This window comes from Phyllostomus discolor, chromosome 3, assembly GCF_004126475.2.
Source record: "Phyllostomus discolor isolate MPI-MPIP mPhyDis1 chromosome 3, mPhyDis1.pri.v3, whole genome shotgun sequence".
Taxonomy (NCBI): Eukaryota; Metazoa; Chordata; class Mammalia; order Chiroptera; family Phyllostomidae; genus Phyllostomus; species Phyllostomus discolor.
Window position 1 is genome coordinate 84282729 of NC_040905.2, and position 22149 is coordinate 84304877.

At 36.4% G+C, this 22149-nt stretch overlaps 1 protein-coding gene across 2 annotated transcripts in view; it reads right to left on the minus strand.

Moving 5' to 3' along the window:
- The window catches only part of CEP120 (centrosomal protein 120), a 74993-nt gene that overhangs the window by 51095 nt on the left and 1749 nt on the right, over positions 1-22149 (minus strand). For both annotated transcript variants that reach the window (XM_028509269.2, XM_028509278.2), the window contains exons 3-6: positions 19199-19355; positions 17506-17620; positions 14922-15063; positions 8800-8948 (exon numbers count right to left, since the gene is read on the minus strand). In XM_028509269.2, the coding sequence (XP_028365070.1) occupies positions 8800-8948; positions 14922-15063; positions 17506-17620; positions 19199-19355 (563 nt within the window). The remainder of the gene's footprint in view (positions 1-8799; positions 8949-14921; positions 15064-17505; positions 17621-19198; positions 19356-22149) is intronic.

The following is a 22149-nucleotide window of genomic DNA, read 5'->3' on the forward strand; positions in this document are numbered from 1 at the left end:
AAACTAGAAAACAATTACAAGAAGATGAATGAGAAACAAATGCATAGGCTAAATAATATGCAACTAAACACTGAATGGGTTAATAATGAAATCAAGGAAGAATCAAAAGATATCTCAAGAAGAATAAAAATGAAAACAGAATGACCCCAAAATCTATGGGACACAGCTAAAGCAGTGTAACAGGGAAATTTACCACAATATAAGCCTACCTAAAGAAACAAGAAACATCTCAAATAAACAACCTAAACTTATACTTAAGAAAACTAAAAAAGAACACCGCCACCATCCAAAAGGAGTACAAGGAAGGAAATAATAAAGATCAGAGTAGAAGTAAATGAAACAGAGTCTAAAAACATAAATGATCAATGAAACAACAGCTGATTATTTGAAAAGATAACCAAAATTGATAAACCTTCCACTAGACTCATCCAGAAAAAAAGAGAGAGGGCCAGCCCAAGTAAATAAAATCAGAAATGGCCCCAGCTGGATGGTTCAGTTGTCTGGAGTGTTGTTCTGTACAACAGAAGGTTGTGGGTTCAGTCTCTGGTACAGGAGGCAACCAATCGATGTTTCTCCCTCCCCTCCTTCTTCTCTAAAATCAATAAACATCTCCTCGTTTGAAGTTTTTTACAAAATCAGAACTGAAAAAGAAATAATAACAGCACAGAAACACAAAGGATTATAAGGAAATACTACAGTATACCAAAATATTGGACAACCTGGAAGAAATGGATAAATTTATAGAAAAATACATATCTTCCAAAACTGAGTCATGTGGAAATAGAACATTTGAACAGATTGGTAACTGCTAATGAAATCAAATCAGTTATCAAAAGACTCCCAACAAAGAAGAGTTCTGGACCAGATGTCTTCACAGGTGAATATTACCAAACATTTAAAGAAGAATTAATACCTATACTGCTCAAACTATTGCAAAAAACTGAAGAGCAGGAAAGACTCTGAAACTCATTTTATGAGGACATTACCCTTATACCAAAACTGGGCAAAAACACTACAAGAAAAGAAAAATTATAAGCCTGGTGAACACAGATGCAGAAATCCTCAAAAAAATATTAGAAAGCCATAAAAAAAACATACACTATGATCAAGTGGAATTTATTCCCAGGATGCAAGGTTGGTTCAATATCAGCAAATCAATTAATATGATACATCACATACACAAAATGAAGGCTAAAAAATCACATGAACATAACAAGCATTTGACAAAATTCATCGTCCATTTATAATTAAACCTTTTCAGCAAAATAAAGATAAGGAAACATATTTCAACATAATAAAGGCCCTGTGTTACAAACCCATACCTAACATCATACTCAATGGTGAAAAGCTAAAAGCTTTTTCTTTAAGATTAGGAACAACATAAGGATGTCCATTTTTACCCTTTTTATTCAACATAGTATAGAAGTCCTAGCCATAACAATGCGATGAGAGAGAGGGGGGGAGGGAGGAGGGAGGGAGAGGGAGGGAGGGAGAGAAAAGCATCCAAATTGAAAAGAAGGAAAACTGTCATTATTTGTAGATGGCATACTATATTTAGAAAGAACCCTAAGATTCCAGCATAAACTATTAGAGTAATTGAATTGAGCAAAGTAGCAGTATACAAAATTAATATTCAGAAATCAGTTGTATTTTTATGCACCAACAAAGAACTATCAAAAAGAGAAATAAAAAAATATGATTCCATTTACAACTGCTTCAAAAAGAATGAAATACCTGGGAATAAATCTAACCAAGGAGGTAAACGACCCATACTTAGAAAACTGTAAGACACTGAAGAAACTGACGATACGAGTAGGATATACTATGTTCATGGATAGGAAGACTTAACATTGTTAAAATGTCCATACTACCCAAAGCAATCTACAGACTCAGCACAATCTCTATCAAAATGCCAACAGCATTTTACACAGAACTAAAACAAATAATCCTAAAACCAACATGGAACCACAAAAGACCCTAATAGCCAAAGCAATACTGAGAAAGTAGAACAAAGTTGGAAGTATCATGGTACCTGATACCAAACTGTACTCAAAGGCTATACTGTAATCAAAACAGGATGGTACTGGCATAAAAAAAAAAAAGACATATAGATCAATGGAACAGAACAGAGAGCCCAGAAATAAACTCGGAAATAACTGTATGGTCAATTAGTCTATGACAAACAAGGTAAGACTATACAATGGTGTAAACACAGTCTCTTCAATAAATGGTGTTGGAAAAACTGACATGTACATGCAAAAAAAAAAAATGAAACTAAGACCACTTTCTTATATGCAAGAATAAACTCAAAATGAATTAAAGACTTAAATGTAATACCTGAAACCATAAAATTCCTAGAAGAAAACATAAGCAGTAAACTCTTTACCATCACTCTTAGTGATATTTTTTTTAATATGTCCCTTGGGCAAGAAAAACAAAAAAAAATATTAATAAGTGGGACTACATCAAACTAAACAGTTTTTACACAGCAAAGGAAACCTCAACAAAATAAAAACACAATCCACTGAATAGAACACATTCTTCAATGATATATCTAATAAGGGTTTAATATTTAAAATGTATAAGAAACTCATACAACTTAACAGCAAAATAACAAACAATTCAATTAAAAAATGGGCAGAGGACCTAAACAGACACTTCTCCAAAGAGGACATACAGATGCCAAGAAGACCTACGAAAAGATGCTCAACATCACTAATTATCACAGAAATGCAAATTAAAACTACAGTAAGTTGTCACCTTGTATTTGTCAGAATGGCTATCATCAATAAATCAACAAACGAGAGTAGCAAGGATGTGAAGAAAAGAGAACCCTGGTGTACTGCTGGTGGGATTGTACATTGGTGCAGCCACTATGGAAAATAGTATAGAGGTTCCTCAAAAAATTAAAAATAGAACTACCACATGAACCAGCAATTCCACTTCTAGGTATTTATCCAAAGAAATGTAAAACACTAATTCAAAAACATACAAACACCCCATATTCACTTAGCTATTATTTACAATAGCTAAGATATGGAAACAATCTGAGTGGCCATCAATAGATGAATGGACAAAGATGTAGTACAAACATGATGAAATGTTACTCAGCCATAAAAAAAAAAAAAGAATGAAATCTTGCCATTTGCGACAACATAGAGAGACCAAGAGGGTATTATCTGAGAGAAATAAGTCAAAGAAAGACAAACACCATATGATTTCACTTATATGTGGAATATAAAAAACAAACAAGCCAAACAGAAACAAATTCATAGATATACAGAACAAAATGATGGTTGCCAAAGGAGAGGGGTGGCCGGGGGATGGGTGAAATGGTGAAGGGATTCAGAAGTATAAATTCGCAGTTATAAAAATAGTCACGGGGGTGAAAAGTATAGCATAGGAGGTATAGTCACTACAACTATGGAAGGTGTCAGATGAGTACTAGACCTATTTTGTAGTTATATAAATGTCTAATCATGCTGTATACCTGAAACTAATCTAATATTGCATGTCAACTGTAATTTAAAAACAAAAATTAAAGAAATATAAAAATAAATTAGTATTTAAAAAATTTAGACACAGAAAAGTGCATAAACTGTAAGGTCAGAGCTCAATGCATCACAAAGTAAACAAATCTGTGGCACGAGCACTCACATCAAAAAAAATAAAATAAAGCACTGGGACTTCTGGCCAAGATGGAGTCATAAGTAGATACAATTTGCCTCCTCACACAACCAAAAGAAGAAAAGCAACACATTTAAAAACAAAAAAATAACCAGAACTACCACAAAACAGAACTGTATAGAAGTCTGACAACCAAGGAGTTAAACAAAAAACATTCATCCAGACTGGTAGGAAGGGCGGAGATGGACAGCAGGGACAGAGAAGACTCAAGGCAAGGTGGTGGCTAGAGGACCAGGTGGTCCGACATTTGTGTGCAGATAAACCAGGAGTAACATCTGGTAAGCGAGACAGACCCAGCAACCCAGGGTTCCAGCACAGGGAAACAAAGCCAAAAACCTCTAACCGAAAACACCTGTGGGAGCTGAGGCAGCAGGACAATGTCCCAGACTCACAGGAAAGTTCACTGGAGAGACCCACAGGGTCCTAGAATGTACACAAACCCACCCACCCGGGAATCAGTCAGTACCAGAAGGGTGCAATTTGCTTGTGCATAGCAGGGGAAGTGACTGAAAGCCATCTGAGAACCCAGCTAGTGGCATTTTTCCCTCTCAGACCCCTCTCCCACAGGCAGAGCCACAACACAGCAATGCAGGTTGCCCCACCCTGGCAAATACCTAAGGCCCCACCCTTAACTACGTAACAGGCGTGCTAAGACAAAAAAATATGTCCCAAGTGAAACAGATCAATGCTCCAAAAATAGAACTAAGTGATGAAAAGTAAGCCAACCTATCAGATGCACAGTTGAAAACACTGGTAACCAGAATACTCATAGACATGGTTGAGTACAGATGCAAAATAGAGGAAGAAGCGAAGGCTATACAAAGGGAAATAAAAGAAAATATACAGGGAACCAACAGTAACAGGTAGGAAACTGGGATTCAAATCAACAACTTGGACCAGAAGGAAGAAATAAACATTCAACCAGAACAGAATGAGGAAACAAGAATTCAAAAAAACAAGGAGAGGCTTAGGAACCCCCGGGACAACTTTAAATGTTCCAACATCTGAATCATAGGGGTGCCAGAAGGAGAAGAGGAAGAGCAAGAAATCGAAAACTTATTTGAAAAAAATAACGAGGGAGAACTTCCCCAATCTAGTGAAGGAAATAGACTTCTAGGAAGTCCAGGAAGCTCAGAGAGTCTCAAAGAACTTGGACCCAAGGAGGAACACACCAAGGCACATCATAATTACATTACCCAAGACTAAAACTAAGGAGAGAATCTGAGAAGCAGCAAGAGAAAAGGAGAGAGTTACCTACAAAGGAGTGCCCATAAGACTATCAGCTGATTTCTCAAAAGAAACCTTACAGGCAAGAAGGGGCTGGAAAGAAGTGTTCCAAGTTATGAAAGGCAAGGACCTATATTCAAGATTACTCTATCCAGCAAAGCTATCATTTTGAATGAAAGGGCAGATAAAGTGCTTCCCACATAAGGTCAAGTTAAAGGAGTTCATCATCACCCAGCCCTTATTATATGAAATGTTAAAGGGACTTATCTAAGAAAAAGAAGATAAAAACTATGAACAGTAAAATGACAACAAACATAACTATCAACAACTGACTCTAAAAAAACAAAAACAAACTGAGGAAACAACTAGAATAGGTAAAGAATTTCAGAAATCGTTCACATGGAAATGGGATCACATGGAGGATTATCAATGGAGGAGTGGGTGGGAAGAGAGGAGGAAAAGGTGCAGAGAATAAGTAGCGTTCTTATTGCAGGTAAGTAGGTAGGTAGGTAGGTAGAAGATAGACAGGGGGAGGTTAAGAATAGTATAGGAAATGCACAAGCTAAAGAACTTATATGTATGACTCATGGACATGAACTAAAGAGGGGGAATGAGGGTGGGAGGGGGTGTGCTGGGCGGAGGGGAATAAAGTGGGGGAAATGGGACAAGTGTAATAGCATAATCAATAAAACATAAGAAAACTCAAACAAAAAAAAAGAGGCAATGTTTCTCACATTGATGTTTCTCTGCCTCTTTCTCCCTCCCTTCCCATGTCTCTAAACACTAAACAAAGAAAAATTTAAAAAAAAATAAATAAATAAAAATGGAACTACCTTTGACCCAGAAATTCCACTTCTGAGGTTATATCCTAAAAATTCTAAAACACCAGTTTGAAAGAATATATGCAGCACCCTTATGTTCATAGCAGCATTATTTACAATAGCTAAGCTCTGGAAATAGCCCAAGTACCCATCAGTAGATGAGTGGATAAAAAAGCTGTGGTCTTTTTCTTTAAAAAAAAATAAATAAATACTAAACAGTACCCAGGGATGAATAAATTATTGGAGTTAATTTTTTGTTTTTAAAAATTATTGTAAAGCACACATAACAGAACATTAGCACTTTAACTGTTAAAAAGTGTACAGTTCACTAACATTCAGTTATTCAAAATGTTGTACAACCATCACCACTGTCTAGTTCAGGAATTTTTCATCGCCCCAAGCAGAAACACCATAGCTGTTAAGCAGCCATTCCCCATTCCCCCTCCCCCAGCCCCTGGAAACTACAACTCTGATTTTTCTCCTCTATGAGTTTGCCCTTTGTGGATAATTTATATAAATGGAATTATACAATATATAGCCTTTTAAGTCTGGCTTCTTTATTTCACTGAGCATATTTTCAACAATTATCCAAGCTGTAGCGAGTATCAGTACTTAATTCCTTTTATAGTTGAATAATATTCTACTGTATATACGTATATTTTGTTTATCCATTCATCCATTGATGGACACCTGGATTGTTTTTATCTTTTGGATATTGTGAATGGTGTTGCTATGAACATTTATGTACAAATTTTTATTTGAAATATCTGTTTTTAATTCTTTTGATATATACCTAGGAGTGAAACTGCTGGGTCATATGATAATTTTGTTTAATGTTCTGAGGAACCTATTTGGCTCAATTTTTTTAAAAAGATTTTATTTATTTATTTTCAGAGAGAGGGGACAGGAGGGAGAAAGAGAGGGAAACAAACATGGATGAGCTGCTTCTCAAACACCCTCAACTGGGGGCCTGGCCTGCAACCCAGGCATGTGCCCTGACCAGGAATTGAACTGGCAACCTGACCTTTCAGTTTTTAGGAAGACACCCAACCCACTAAGCCACACTAATCAGGGCTTGCCTTAATTTTTAATAGAGATAGTTAACAGCTTGTCAGACAAATCTGCTTTCAAAAAAACCAAACACAAACAAAACCAGAGTGATCTGTCCCAATAAGTCACCTTGCATTATCAAAAACTATTAGTTACAGTGTGGATTCAATAGGTCAATTACCTCCAACAAGCCTTTACACACAAATATAGATTTATAGATACAAACTATATACTAGGCACTTTAAGTTATTACATTATCTCATTCCTCATACACATTTGCAAACTGGCTTTATCACCACTATATAACAGAAAATTCAAGCCTCAGACAGGTGAAGTGGGTTGCCTAAGCTAAAGAAAGCAGTAAGGAGTGAGAATGAGATTCCAACTCAAATCCTCCTTACTGCAAACCCCATAAGAGGCAAGAGAGCATAATAAGGGAATTTAAAAAATGTGAAAAGTAACCACTTGGCCAGAAATACGTAGGCTATTTATTTATTTGGTGTAAAACATTTCTAAGACTTGGTTTCCTCATCTTAAAAATGAAAAATAATAATTCCCTAAAGGCATAGTAGGATTAAAGGCAGCAAATGCAAAGTAGTTGGCACAATGCCTACCTCACAGAACATAACACACAGTAAATGATTGTTAATATTTAACAATTATGCCTCCCTTGGGAGTTGAAAAACATTAAAAATAAAGTGGCAATTTAAAATGCTTTGCAGATACCTCACAACACAATAAAAATGCACTGGACTTGTGTAATGTTCTGGTGTTCTAGTGTTCTGATATGATTAATGAAACCATAGTGGACAGGGCTTCCCCCACAATCTGAGTGGCACATTATGCTGGGACAATCCACAAGCAGAGAAGAAAAATAAGAAAATTATTTTTGGGGAAAAAATTATTTTTGGGGAAAGACAAAAGCACATAAAATGTCAATGAGAAAATGACAACACTAAATTAGGAGAAAGTAAAGTTCAAAAAACAGTCCTTATAAAAGTGCTTTTATAGTGGGCATAAATTGTGTGACAAAGTTAAACATATTTCCTGAGAAAAATCTTTACCTGATAAATTTTACAAGTCAGATAAATATGTGCTCACTAACTCAATTTACTTGTGATCTCTGGACTACGTGGGAATTTTGTACCTCTAAGTAAATAATATCATAAAAATTTTAGTCATAAGTTATATTCTCTATTTTTGAAAATATTAATTTATTTTAATTATGTTGCTACAGAACAACATAATTAAAAAAAAAAAACTGGGCTTGATCCTCAGAAGGGCAATGGGTGGAACAACAGCTAATTTTGTGCTGATGAGCCATCTTGGGGAAGAGGCAATCTGCCACGCGCCCCACTCATCCCTGCACAGTTTTGCTGACGGTGCCAGGACTGCGAGGCCCTGACCACTCTCACCCAGGCCATTTCCTAGGGCTGTCTATGTAGCTGGTAACTTTGAGCTAAGGTAACATGTCTTTGGAACAAAGACCGGGACTGCTTACAATAAATGTGGTGTGTTCCCCATGCTCTGTGTTCTTCCGCTGTGATGCAAACCCACTGTGACCCTCTGTGTCCCCATGCAAGAAACAGTAGCAGGCTCACTGGCTAGCTTGTAAATACCAGACCCAACAGCTATTAAGCTATGACTGAGACAAAGCGCTGCCAACACTGCACATTTCTGCAACACGAAGTTATTCAACGCTTTGAAAAAATCCTTTCATACCAGTCCTTACACTCACTGCCACACAGTACAATGGGAAACAATGTTTATGGATAGTCTTTCTTCTAAATCCTGAGAGGCTGGATTTATTCTTACTACCAAGATCATCACAATTTGTTCTTTTCCTAAAGCAAAAATGCTTTCTGATGAAAGAAAATAGTTTTCTACCTCATTTTTAAAAAGTAAAACAAGAAAGTCAATTCACAAATCTTTTTAAAACCTGAAAGCAGACTTAAAAAAATAAAGTTCAATTTTCAAGTTCTTTATGAATCATTAGGCTGAGGGAAAGTCTCACCTGCTCCAGCTGGGTGGCAAACGCGATGGTCACTGAGAGAGTGAAGAAGTCAGTGCAACACTCCGCCGGTCCGATCTGATGGTAGCCTCCTTCCTCATTCAGCACCGCCACAATGTCCCTGGGGTCAAGTCCAGATAGGCTGGCAGGGACTTTATGGAGAAAATAAATAAACTATGTTATAGTTTGCCATTAAAAGATTTTGAAAGCTGGTTAAACTTTTTTGTTTGCAGTTTTCATGGACACATTTACTATCTCAGTGAGGTTTCCAGTGATTTTTATATATAACCACCATTTTCTATGTGTACATGAAGTCATATTTTGAAATAAGCTAACATTTTTAAAACTTCAATTTAATTAACCACAGAGAAAAGGCATCACAGGTTTTCTAAAGGAAGTGAATATAAACTGGGAACTGAAAAATAAGCAAAATTTGGCTAAAAATAGAAAAGTGACTGAATAGACAATGAGGGAGTAAAAAGTGTTCTGGGCAGAAGAAACAATATGTTCAAAGACTCAGCAGCAGAAAAAGCACGTGCAGACTGATGTGCCGAATCAGAGAGGGGGGACTGACCTAGAAGAGCTAAGCCTGGAGGGATAGGCATAGGCCATACCAGAGTCTTCTTCAATGCCATGTTACAACAAACGGATAGTTTTCTAAGAATAGGAGAACACCATAAAACAATTTTGAGAAGAGAACTGATATAATCAAATAGGCTTCGATATGAAGAGAATGGAGAGGGACAGGGTTTTTCAAATTGATCAAGAAAAAAAAACAAAACCACACACAACTGAAATAATAGATAATATTCAGTACCAGGAAGAATGAAGTAAAGTGAACACTCTCCATGCTGGTAGGTACAGACTAGTGTATAACCTTTTGAAGGGTATTAACTCAGGGCTTATCAAAATTTTATGCATGCATATTCTATCAACAAGCAATCATTCCTGACTCCTTCAGGAGTTAATCCTAAAGCAATGAGCTCACTAAAGCCATGACTAAAAACTGCATAATGGTTCAGAACACAGACACTAGAGTCACACAGACCAAGTTTCCAACCCCAGTTCTGCCATTCACTAATTATACAGGAAAACTACGATCTCCTTCAGTCTCATTTTATCTGCAAAGTTTTTTGTGTTGTTGAGAAGATAAAATTAAACAACGAAAAGTTGTTTAATTTAGTATCTGACAATTAAGCACTTGAATAAAGGTAGCCATTTAATTTTAAGGTCAAGGGAGCTTAGAAATCAAAATAACTGTGACAGGTCTCTCACTGTCAGGAAAGGGAGATACAAGTATGGAAGGTGAGAAGAACTAGGATAAATCTTGTTGTGTAGGATTGGATGGATTGAAGGTGTCTAGGTGAATGTATGCTACTCAATAAATGTAGAGATAATAAAGAAAAATAAGAGAGATACAAAGGTACATACTCATGTGTATATGTAGTGTGGAGCAAAAGTAGGTTTACAGTTGTTTGCATGTACAGTTGTAATACTTCCTCTGTGTGTACATGCACAAATTCTCTAACTTTTTCCACTGAAAGGGCCTGAGTGCAGCAACATCCCAATAGCAACTGGCACTCCTAGAGCCTGAATCTTGACTTCTAAATAGCATTCTTTACTCAAAGGAAACAGTGCTCTTTGAAGAAATGGTTGAATCCCGGGCTGAGACAGGAAACATATAAGATGAGCCTGGGCCGTCTTCTTGTGCCAGAAAACAAGAAAAAACTAAAAAAATTATGGAGACAGTCAAAAGGAAACAGAAGAAGCTTACAGAAGCTCCCACTGTGCAAATCTGGGACAAATATGATACGTAAAAATTGTAACCCACTAAATAAAATGAGAAAACTGTAAGTCTACACTTGTACAATATAAACAAACAGAAGGTTTAATGAAGAAGAAATATTTTTATAATTTTATAATTCTGACCCATAAAACCTTTACTAATTACAAAGGAAAAATAGCAAGTTTACAATTGAGAACACAGACACACAACACCTTAATCAAGTAATCAAAGTGGCCATCATCAATAATGGAACAAATCAAAATTCTGTGTCACCTGACAAGATGGCAATGAGAGAAATATAGCACCACTTCTGTGACAGTCCTGCCAAAGGTGTACAACCTAAGTCTAATATCAGACACACACAAACAGTACAGGGACACAGGATCACCCAAAGAGACTTAATTACGGGACTACAGAATGTCTCCCCTCCCCCCAAACATTACCACTACATCACTAAAGGGCTATTTTCCTTTTATGCAGTGTATCATTTCCACCTTTCAACAAAAATATTACAAAGTATACTAAAAGGCTAAAAAACAATCATCATCATCCAAGCTTTCATCTTAGGAAAACAGAGAAGAACAAATTAAATTCAAAGTAAGCAAAAAAGAGAAATAATAAAAACTAGAGCAGAAATCAATGAACCTGAAAATAGGAAATCAATGGAGAAAAATCAAACCAAAAGCTGGTTCACTGAAAAGATCAATAAAATCAATAAGCTTCTAGCCAGCTTTAGAGCAAAAGAGAGAAGACACGAATTACTAATATCAGAAATGAAAGAGATAACAACACCACAGATCCCATGGGCATTAAAAGGATAACCAAAAAATACTATGAGTAACTCTATGCCCACAAACTTGATAACCTAGGTGAAATGCACCAATTCCTCTGTAAGATACAATCTGCCAAAATTCACACAAGAATAAACAGACAATCTGAATAGGCTGAGTCATTTAATTAAATTGAATCAGTAATTTTACAAACCAGAAAGCACCAGACCCAGATGTTTCATTGGTGAATCATATCAAACATTCAAGAAAGAAATTATAGTGGACCCTTGAACAACACAGGTTTGAACTATGTAGGACCACTTATATACAGATTTAAATCACTGTTGTTCAAGGATTAACCATATTTTGGATACACAGTTGTGATTCTGAGTATGCTGAGGACCAACTTAAGTTAAACATGGATTTTCAACAGCTGGGGGTTCAGCATTTCTGTCCCCCACTCACCACTTTAAGGGTCAACTATATACCAACCGTCTACAATCTTTTTCAAAAAATGTAAGCAGAGGGAATAGTTCCTAACTTGTTCTATGAGGCCAGCATTACTATAATATCAAAACCTGACAAAGGCATTACTAAAAAAACAAAACAGATTAATACTCTCATAAACATAAATGTAAAAATCCTCAACAAAATATTAGCCAACTGAATACAATGATGTATAAAAAGGAAATATACACTACCACCACCACATGGGATTTCACAAACCTATTAATGTAATCTGCGTTAACAGGTTAAAGAAAAACCACATGCTCATACCAAAAGAGGCAGAAGTATGAGACAAAATCCAAGATTCATTCATGATAAAACACTCCCAGCAAACTAGAAACAGTGACTTTCTCAACCTGACAAAGAACATCTACAAAAAATCTACAGCTAACAGCATACTTAGTGATGAGAAGTTTTCCCACTAAGATCCGGAAATAGGAAGGAAGTCCCCTTTCACTACTGCTTTTCTTTCTTTTTAAAAAATCTTTATTGTATATTCCCCCAATCTTTATTGTATTTTTTCCATTACCATTTAGTCCCCTTATGTCCCCCTCCCCTCAGCAATTACCACACTTGTCCATGTCCATGAGTCCTTTTCCTTTTTGCTCAATCCCTCCATCCACTGAATTTCAATATCACACAGGAAATCCTCGCTAATGCACTAACACATGCAAAGGAACTAAAAGACATACAGACTGGAAAGGAAGGCATAAAACTGTCTTCATGTGCAGATGATATGACTATATACAACATACCCATCTATGGAAAGACTCAACAAAGAACTCCTGGAGCCAAAAGTAAGTGATTATAAAGCTGCAGGATACAAGATTAACATATAAAAGCCAAATGCTTTTGTATATATCAGTAATGAACAAGTAGAATTTGAAACTAAGGAAAAAAAAACACTATTTACATCAGCACCCAAAACAAATATTTAGGAATAAATCTAACAAAATATGTACAAGATTTATATAAGGAAAACCACAAAACTCTGATGAACAAAATCAACAAAGAACTAAATGGAGAGATATTCCAGGCTCATAAATAGGACAACTCAATATTGTCAATATGTCAGTTCTTCCCAGAGTGATCTATAGGGTCAATGCAAGATCAGTAAGAATCCCAGTGAGTTATTTGTGGACATTGATAAACTGATCTTAAGTTTATATGAGAAGCAAAAGACCCAGAATAGCAAACTTAATACTGAAAGAGAACAACAAAAGTTGGACTGATACATACTCAAATTCAAGGTGTACTATAAAGCTATGGTAATCAAAACTGTGATAGTCAAATGATCTTTGACCAAGGAGAAAAGGCAAAGATAGAGTTTTTCAACAAATGGTGCTGGAACAAATGGACATCCACAGGTAAAAAAAGAAAAGGATCTAGACTCAAACCTCATTGCCTTCACAAAAATGAACTTAAAATGGATCATAGACCTAAGTGTAATACAAAAACCTTCAAGACTTCAAATAAAACATAGGAAAAACATAGACATAGATGACTTTGGTGATGGGGATGACTTTTCAGAAACAATATCAAAGGCATGAGCCACAAAAGAATTGATGAGCTGGGCTTCATTAAAATTTTAAAAACTTCTCTACTGAAGACAATGTAAAGAGAAGACAAGTCATACTGGGAAGAAGACAAGTCATATGACAAAGGACTGTTATCCAAAATATATTGTAAAAACCTCTTAAAATTCAACAATAACAAAACAAGCAATTAAAATGGGCAAAAGACCTGAACAGACACTCCACCAAGAAAGATATACAGAGGGCAAGTAATCATATGAAAAGATGTTAATGCCATATATCATTACAGAATTGCTATTAGCACAAGATACTACTCATCTATTACAACGGCCAATATCCAAAACACTGACGGTACCAAATGCTGACATGGATATATAGCAATAGGAACTCTTTCATTCATTGCTGGCGGGAGTGCAAAATGGCATATCCTCTTGGGAAAATAGTTTGGTTGGCAATTTCTCATAAAACTAAACATACTCTAACCATCCAGTAATCACACTCCTTGGTATTTACCCAAATGAAATAAAAAGTTATGTCCACACAAAAACCTGCACAGGGATATTTATAACAGCTTTATTCCTAATTGTTAAAACTTGAAAGCAACCAAGATGTTCTGAGTGGATAAACTGTGATACATCCAGACAATGTAATATTATTCAATGCTAAAAAGAAGTGAGCTATCAAGGCATGGAAAGATATGGAAGAACCTTAAGTGAGTATTACTGTGTAAAAGAAGACAATCTGAAAAGGCTACATATAGTATAATTAACAATGTGACATTCTAGAAAGGGAAAATCTATGGAGACAATAAACTATACAGGGAGGGAGGCATGAGCAGAGCACACAGGATTTTTAGGGCAGTGAAACTATACTGTAGGATATGATAGTCATGGATATGTCATTGCACATTTGTGAAAACCTGTGGAATGCACAACACAAAGAATGAACCCTAACAGGAACTATGACCTTTAGGTGATAACAATGTGTTCATGGAAGTCCATCAGTTATAGCAAATGGACCACTCTGGTAAGGATTGTTGACAATGCGGGAGGTATATCTGTGTGAGGACAGGGTTATGTGAAAACAGTCTAAACTTTCCAGTTTTTCTGGGGACCTAAAACTGCTCTGAAAGATAAAATTTATTTATTAAAAAGGAAAGAAACATAAACGAAGATTTTGTTAAACTACAGTTAATAGAGAAGAGCATAACCATTTACTGGCATTCCTGTACTCATCCTAGAAAGAAAATTTCCCAAGTAGCAATTTTTAAAAACACCACAAAATTCTGCTTTGTTCTACTATGTATCAAATAAGAAAAGAAAATCTTTCCTAATTTCCTAAGCTTTGTAAACAAGAGCTGAGCAACAAGTATAACAATGTCACAACATTTGTCTGATACACTAGAGCAAAATCAGTTTACACTCCTGCACTTATATACACCTTCCTGTAATGCCCCACCACCCATCCTAAGGTTCTGATCCACAGATGCAACTTCCCCAAGAATGTCCTTGGAGATGATGCACAAACCTTTTCCATCTCGAGGAGGAGCTCCCTTTGCTTTAAAACTGTCCGCTGGTGCCTTTGAATCTGTTTCCAAAGCAATGCTTATCTGTATCTCAGACTTGAACTTGGTATACTTATTACTCAGCAACTGGTACCATTTTGGTGCCTAGAGAATAACAACAAAATACCTTCATAGTAAACAGGAAATAGTAGAGGGAGATGTTCTATAAGGTTCTAAATATATCTCCTGTAATTTCTCAGTACTTTCTCCTCTTACAACAATTTTTCCACATTTTCCTCAAAAGAAATTAATCCTGCTTAGGAAGCTTACTGAATTTCCTCCTGAAGTGTAAGTTTAGAGTATCTTTCTTGCAGCTATTCCCATGCTTCAACAGATAATATATTAAAGAAAACAATTTATTTCTTTCCATCTTTACGCTCATGTCCCCAATCTCCCTTCATTCTTTAAACAAAAAAAGACTACCAATTCTCCATTTCCCGACCCCTAATTTTTCACTTTTTCTGTTATACCTATTCTGCCTGGCATATTTCTGCTTTGTTCTACTTATATCAAATAAGGAAAAGAAAAGTTTAATATTAATAAAAACCGTAAGAAAATACTAAAGTAAAGGTCTAATGGTTGAGCTCTGGGTTCTGAACTAAGTGTTTGACTGATATTAATCTATAAAATCTTTCTCACAGAATGAAGTACCCTAAATTACCCAGATATTCCCCCCAGAGTAGCATCAGAAATTCCAGCCCCCAAACCAGCCTTCACAGTCTCATGGCCCAGGACCATGGGTGCCGTCGGTGCAGGAACCACTGGTGGGCAGGGCACCATTTCAACACCTGGGAGCAGCACCCTTACTCTGACCACTGTTCTACAAAGGCACAGTCCAGTGCTTGGACTGTTCAAAACCAAAAGCAGCTGTTTTGGTTTGATAAGCTCTGTCTGATAAGTAAAATAAGATAAACTAGGCCATAGATTTAAAAAATTCACAGCCAAGTTTATGTTTTAAGGTTAAAACTTCATAACTTGTTGTGATACTTTTATGTTGTACTTCTTAAGACAAAATTCATTTGTTATTTTATGTCTTGTGACAGATATTTTCTAATTTTAAGTACAAGCCTGAAAAAAATATTTTTATCTACTTGCAAACTATCTTTTTGTGACATAAGTCACAAGCAAATCTGAATTCTTCTATGTTTACATTTATTTAAAGAAATTCAAATTACTTTTAACTTCAAATACTTTACTGGCCAACTTCATATATTTTTGCTGGCAAACAGAACAATTGGTTTTCCTAAACTAATGGAATTTTAAAACATTTCTCCTTAACTTTAATCACAAATACAATGACAAACTGCCCTAAAGCACGAGACAAGGAAAAAAGAAATGCCAAGTGCATTCAGAGGCATGATGTCCTCTCGGATATCCTCCTCCCAAGAGGATTTACCTTCTTTGTAACCAAAGCAACTGCAAAGGCATCTTCCAGACACTAGAAGCTGCAGCAGAGAAGCTGGGTGAGGGAAACATCAGGGACACAAGCATGGCCCCAGGTCCTTTTTCCGGACCTAGGGGCAGGCTGGTGATGAGTACCCAAGGACTGGGGATAAACAAGTCCTCTTTTAAAGCATTTTAAAATTTCAGTTTCTTTTGAACGATTCCAAATTTGGGCCAGGCTGACTGGCTTATTTGCAAATATCATTGTTATCAGCAGCAAAAATGTTAGTAACAGATAAATTTTTCTTCACAGAATCCTAACTTATGATTCAAATCTAGAGAAGTTTAAAATAAAAAAATGAATTTGTACTCCTTTTAAAAACTGTGAGAAAACAAAGACAAAGAAAAACTAAATGTAAACATGTCTAAAAGTCAATAATGTACAAAGAGGTTAAATGATAATAAAAAAGGCACAAGAAACATTTTCAATAACAAAAAGCCCTAACACTGAAATCAGGACCCAGAGCTTGCTCCCTTGCAAGCTTGCTCCCCTCCTCAGTGGGGGCATGTTGGGGGGCTGCTGTTTACATAGAGTTAGGTGTGTTTCCATAAGCTCACTTACTCTGTTACGTATGGAAGGCAAGAAGCAAGGAGCAGGGAAACCAAGTAGAAGGCTAATATGACAGCCAAGGTAAAAAACAATGGTGGCAGGGAAAATGCAGAGTAGTAGATGGATCAGGAGGGAAAAACCTAACTGGAAAAAATGGCTACAGAGGCAGAAAAAGGGAGGTATCAAGAAAGACTTCTATATTTCTAGCTTGCAAAACTGGAAGGAGAGTGGAGACCACTCACTGAAGTAAGGGACAGTGGAAGAACACCACCTTTAAAGCAAAGCTGAGGAGTTGCAGATGCTAAGCTCAAGATTAACAGCAACCTGACCGTAGGTTTGAGATGATAGAGAAGTTTCTTTGAGAAAGGCAGGTTGTAGGTCAATGACATGATTAGAAGGTCAGGGTGTTCTAAATCAAATGCACAAACTAAAACACAAGAACTGCCATAGTGCATCAGGTCTAGTATTCCGCACCCTTTCCATCAGTCTGACTGCTATATATTGAGAAACAAACTGTTTAACATAATCAGTAAAAAACATCGAAAGTACAGTACCTGCTTTGTTTCTTGAGCAGTTCTTAAGTCTAGAAGAATGTAACCTATAGTTTCCTTGGCTGCAGTTACAGGATCCAAGGCAAAACACTGGAGTTTGATAGGAGTACGTTGTAGCCTGTAACATGATTTATGTGAAAAGTAAAATAGCTTTTGCTTAATATTAAACTTACTTTCTATTACCCTTGAAAAAGCTACCTACTACTATCAAGATTCTGTATTTTCTGAAAAACCCTTCAACTGGCAAGAACTATTAATTTTATTTACTTATATACGAAACATGTCAAAAATTTTAGTCTCTCCTCTAAGATGCCGTCATCAAGGTCAATGTTTTTCAAGCTTGTATAATTTATAGAACTCTTTTAAAGTAAAAACAACCATTACTCCTTAGGTTTGTTTTTAATTGTTTTTCTTATTCTGTCACACAAATAAAACTGCAAATATACGCATATACTTACAGCTCTTTTTGTACCTAAAGCCCAAAATAACTAAGGCATTAAACACCATAAAATCATAAACAATTAAAACTAGCAGTGTAACGTAATGCATGACAATGCTCCATAGGCATGGCTGTGACTGGTATGCCATGAGTTCTTTTGCATCTGGAACCCCTATACCAGCTCTTGCAGTAAGCTGATTAAATTTTGTCACCGCCTTTACTTAGTGGGCTGCGAAACCTGCACAAGGCACAAAATCATCATTTACATATTCCACTGCTCTGTGTCATTTCCTTAGCCCGTACACTCAGAGCGGTGCCACTGGGCAGTGACACAACTGTACAGACAACTACCAATATGGTCATGAACATCTCACATTAGAACTCTGTCTAGGCAGACATTCCGGAAGTCACTGGGAGGAAATACAAAATTGTGATAGTCTCTAAAAATTTAATATCCTTACAAATAAACCCATGGACTAATCTAGCAAAAGAAGAAAATAAGTTTCTCCTTGCTTTCATTTTTCACTTTGCATTTTTATTTGATTTAGTAGTAAGAAAGAGCAAGTACTAAAGTGATTATATGTTTCCCAGAAGGAAATATCTTCTCGATCCTTTTAAAAATAAAAAGTATCAATGTTCTTGCGTGCTTCTGGTCATCAGAGTTCATGAAGTAAATAAGGCTATGAATCATAGTCTGCTTTATAATAAAGTGTTTAAATGTCTAAAATCAAGTATAAAATTAATTTCAAAGATCTTTTATATAATTACTCTAATACATATCTATATATCCTTGGCAGCCAAATAAAATATACAATAAATGAATAGAAATCACAATGAATTCCAAAGCATATTTAATATTGGGTACACATCATTACAGCACTTCCAGATACCCAGTCTCTCATACATTAGCTCCCCCACAAAAAAGAGGTAGGTGTAGTGGCAAAAAGCTTAGGCTCTGGTGCTAGACTGCTCAAGCTCCACCACTATCCAGCTGGCCTCTGTACTGTCCAGCTAACTACTCAGGACAAGTTATTTCACCTCTTTGGCTTCAGTTTTCTCATCTGTAACATGCGGGAAATACCTACTATATAGAGTTGATCTGATTTTTAAATGAATTGTTGTTACCATGCCCTTTCAAAATTTCTGGGCACATTAATATTTGTTAAATGACTTTTTATTACTATAATCTAATGAGATATATGAATGTATTTATAACAGCCTGAAAAAGCACAGAGCAAATTGACACTATACAGTTACCTGTGCTGATGGAGTGCTTTTCTGTCAATTTCCCAGGCTAACTCAGTGGCAAATTGTGGCTGGTCAGTATGGTCCACAGGATCAGTAGCCAACTGTTCTCCATCAAATTTTGCTTCTACTACAAGCACATGCTTTGGACGCTTGGGGAAGTGGCGACCTGGAAAAAAAAAAGACTATATAGGTTAAACAGAAGTATACAAAAATCAAATGTCATTTAGCATATAAAGAATTGATATATGTTAAGAGTGGCTGACTTATCATATAGTTCATAAGCTACCTCCCTAACACATGTTCACATACATACCCACTCAAATTCAGTGTTCATAAAAACCATGAATCGGCCGTAGCTGGGCAGCTGGATTGTAACATCATCCTGTACACCAAAAGGTTGCAGGTTCAATCCCTGGTTAGGGCATGTACAGGAGGCAACTGATCAATGTTTCTCTCACATCACTGTTTCTGTCTATCTCTCTCCTCCCATTCCACTTCCTCGCTCTCTAAAATCAATAAACTATCCTCGGGTGAGGATTTTTTAAAAAAATGAATTAAATTGAAAGCTATAACTTATAAATTAGTGCTTCTCAAACATTAATGTGTATATGAATCACCTGAAACCCTGTAAAACTGTAGATACTGGCTCAGTAGTTCTAGGGTGGGCCCGAGAGCCTACATTTCTAACAAGATCATAGGTAATGTCAATGCTATTATCCTCAGTTCACACCTTGAGCAACAATGATTTCAGTAACATTTAGAAATAAGGAGTTAAAACTGTGATTACACCAACTTTAGATATTACCACGTAATACAAACAAAGTCATCTGGAGAGTTACGAAATATATTAGCAAAAACAAATTTACCTGCATATTAATTTTCTTTTTAACACAGTTAAAATTTTGCAAATTAGCCAAAGAAAAATAAATACATGTGTTCATTCATTCTATTCTCAAGGACAATGTTCATATTTGCAAGAAATATTAAAGCATTCTATCTACCCATTCCTTCACTGTTTACTGAAGGCACAGTCAGAGACAGGTATTATGTCAGATGATGGGGTGCACAAAAAAGTAAAACAGAGTACTTGCCCTCAAAGAATGAAGGTCTAATGGAAAGAGACAAAACACTGAAAACAGAAAGCTAAAGAACTAAGGCAGAAGTAGTGAGAATATTACAGTCAACCTGTTTATAGGTCTGGAGAGGTGGATCTTGGTGAGGGGAGTTTTAATCACTGTGAAGTACATTCATCTTTGCTGCTACTCACCCTGGTATAAGCTTACTTAGGAATTAAACTGATGAGAAAAACGTTGACTGCAAACCTGTGGTTTTTACCTGAGGCTCTCACGGAAATCTCCTAGTAGGAATCTTGCTACACATGGCCTGGTTCTCCCAATTAGCAGTCACAGAGGTTTCTCTCTGGACCTCATTTTCAGCAGTTTTAAAAGATCGGTAGGTTCCCCAAATGAATTTCACATATGTCAAAAAAACCCCTATATTTTCAGACTATCATTAAGTATAACCTCCAATAAGCCTGAGGACAGAGGCTACAATGTAGTGCAATAAATGAGGAATACCTTGAGAACAGAAATCCCATCTTTTTTTATCCTTACTATTCAGTACATGTCCCATATCCTGCTCATGGTAGAAACCCAATCATTTTCTTTTGCATAAAGGGCACTTCTAGAAGTATAGCCAAGAAATTGCAAGCCGCTCAATACTGTACAGTTGAAGGACTGGGAACACACAACTAGGTGGTGGGAAGGGAGATGAGGCTGGAAGAAATGCAAGCGATCTACCAGAAAGGACATGCTATTCTAAGAAGTACAGACATTATCCTTTAGGGCACCAAAGGATTTTAAGAAAATGAGATTTGCATTTCAGAAAGAGTATCCCCAGACAGTAATGTGAACAGTACAGTTTCTAGAAAGGAAGAAAACATTTATGAAACAAGATTACTGAAAAGATTATTACAATAGACTAAATGGATAGTGAGGGTCCCAAAGCAGGGCATTCACAATGGAAGCTCATTTATTTAAGTTTATATGAAGTGTCTACTAGCATTTTTAAAATAAAATCAATAACACCTGGTGATAATTTGGAAGTTGGGGATGGAGAGGAAGGGGATGACCCCCAGGTTCTTGACTTGAGGTGACAGCGTGGTTAATATGAAGAGAAATGCAAACACAAGAGGAGGAACCATTTGGAGGGAGGGCCAAAAGAATTTTAGACACGTTTGTGACAACACCTAACTGACATCCGTGACTCCAGGTTCTCCTCCCTTCACACTGCTACCAAACTAAACTTGCAAAAAACTTTATCCTACATGGGAATATATGCCACCCCCTTAGTATTTTGCACATTAAACTATTTTCTTTAAAGAGCCTATAAGGCCTGGTCACTCTAGGTATACAAGCTTATTTCTTACCACAATATTCCTAAATATTCACCTTCCTCTACCCTGCTCATCCTGCTGACCTCTCCACGTCTCGTGCCCAAATTGTCCTGGGTTGTCCAATCGCCTGGAATGATGTCCTTCTATCCCCCTATCTAAAGCTTACTTACCATTTTAAGCACTTCAGCCATCATCCCCACCCACCCCCAAAACCTGTGTTTATAGTCCACATCACATATTTTTAATACAGTATATTCCAACATGCTGTGTCCTGCACATTAATTTGATATTCCCAAGTAAACAAACACCTACATCTTTGAAGGGAAAGAAAGCGCCTCCTATTTCCATTTCTTCATAGCATGGGATAAGTCCAAAAGCTTTTGTTAACAACATGATAATGGGATTTTAGTCTTATGTCCTTATTTTTTTAAAACAAATTTTTTATTTTTAGATTTTTTCCTTTAAAAAAAAGATTTTATCTATTTTCAGAGAGAGGGGAAGGGGAGAGAGAGGGAGAGAAATATCAATATGTGGTTGCCTCTTGCATGCCCCCTACTGGGGACCT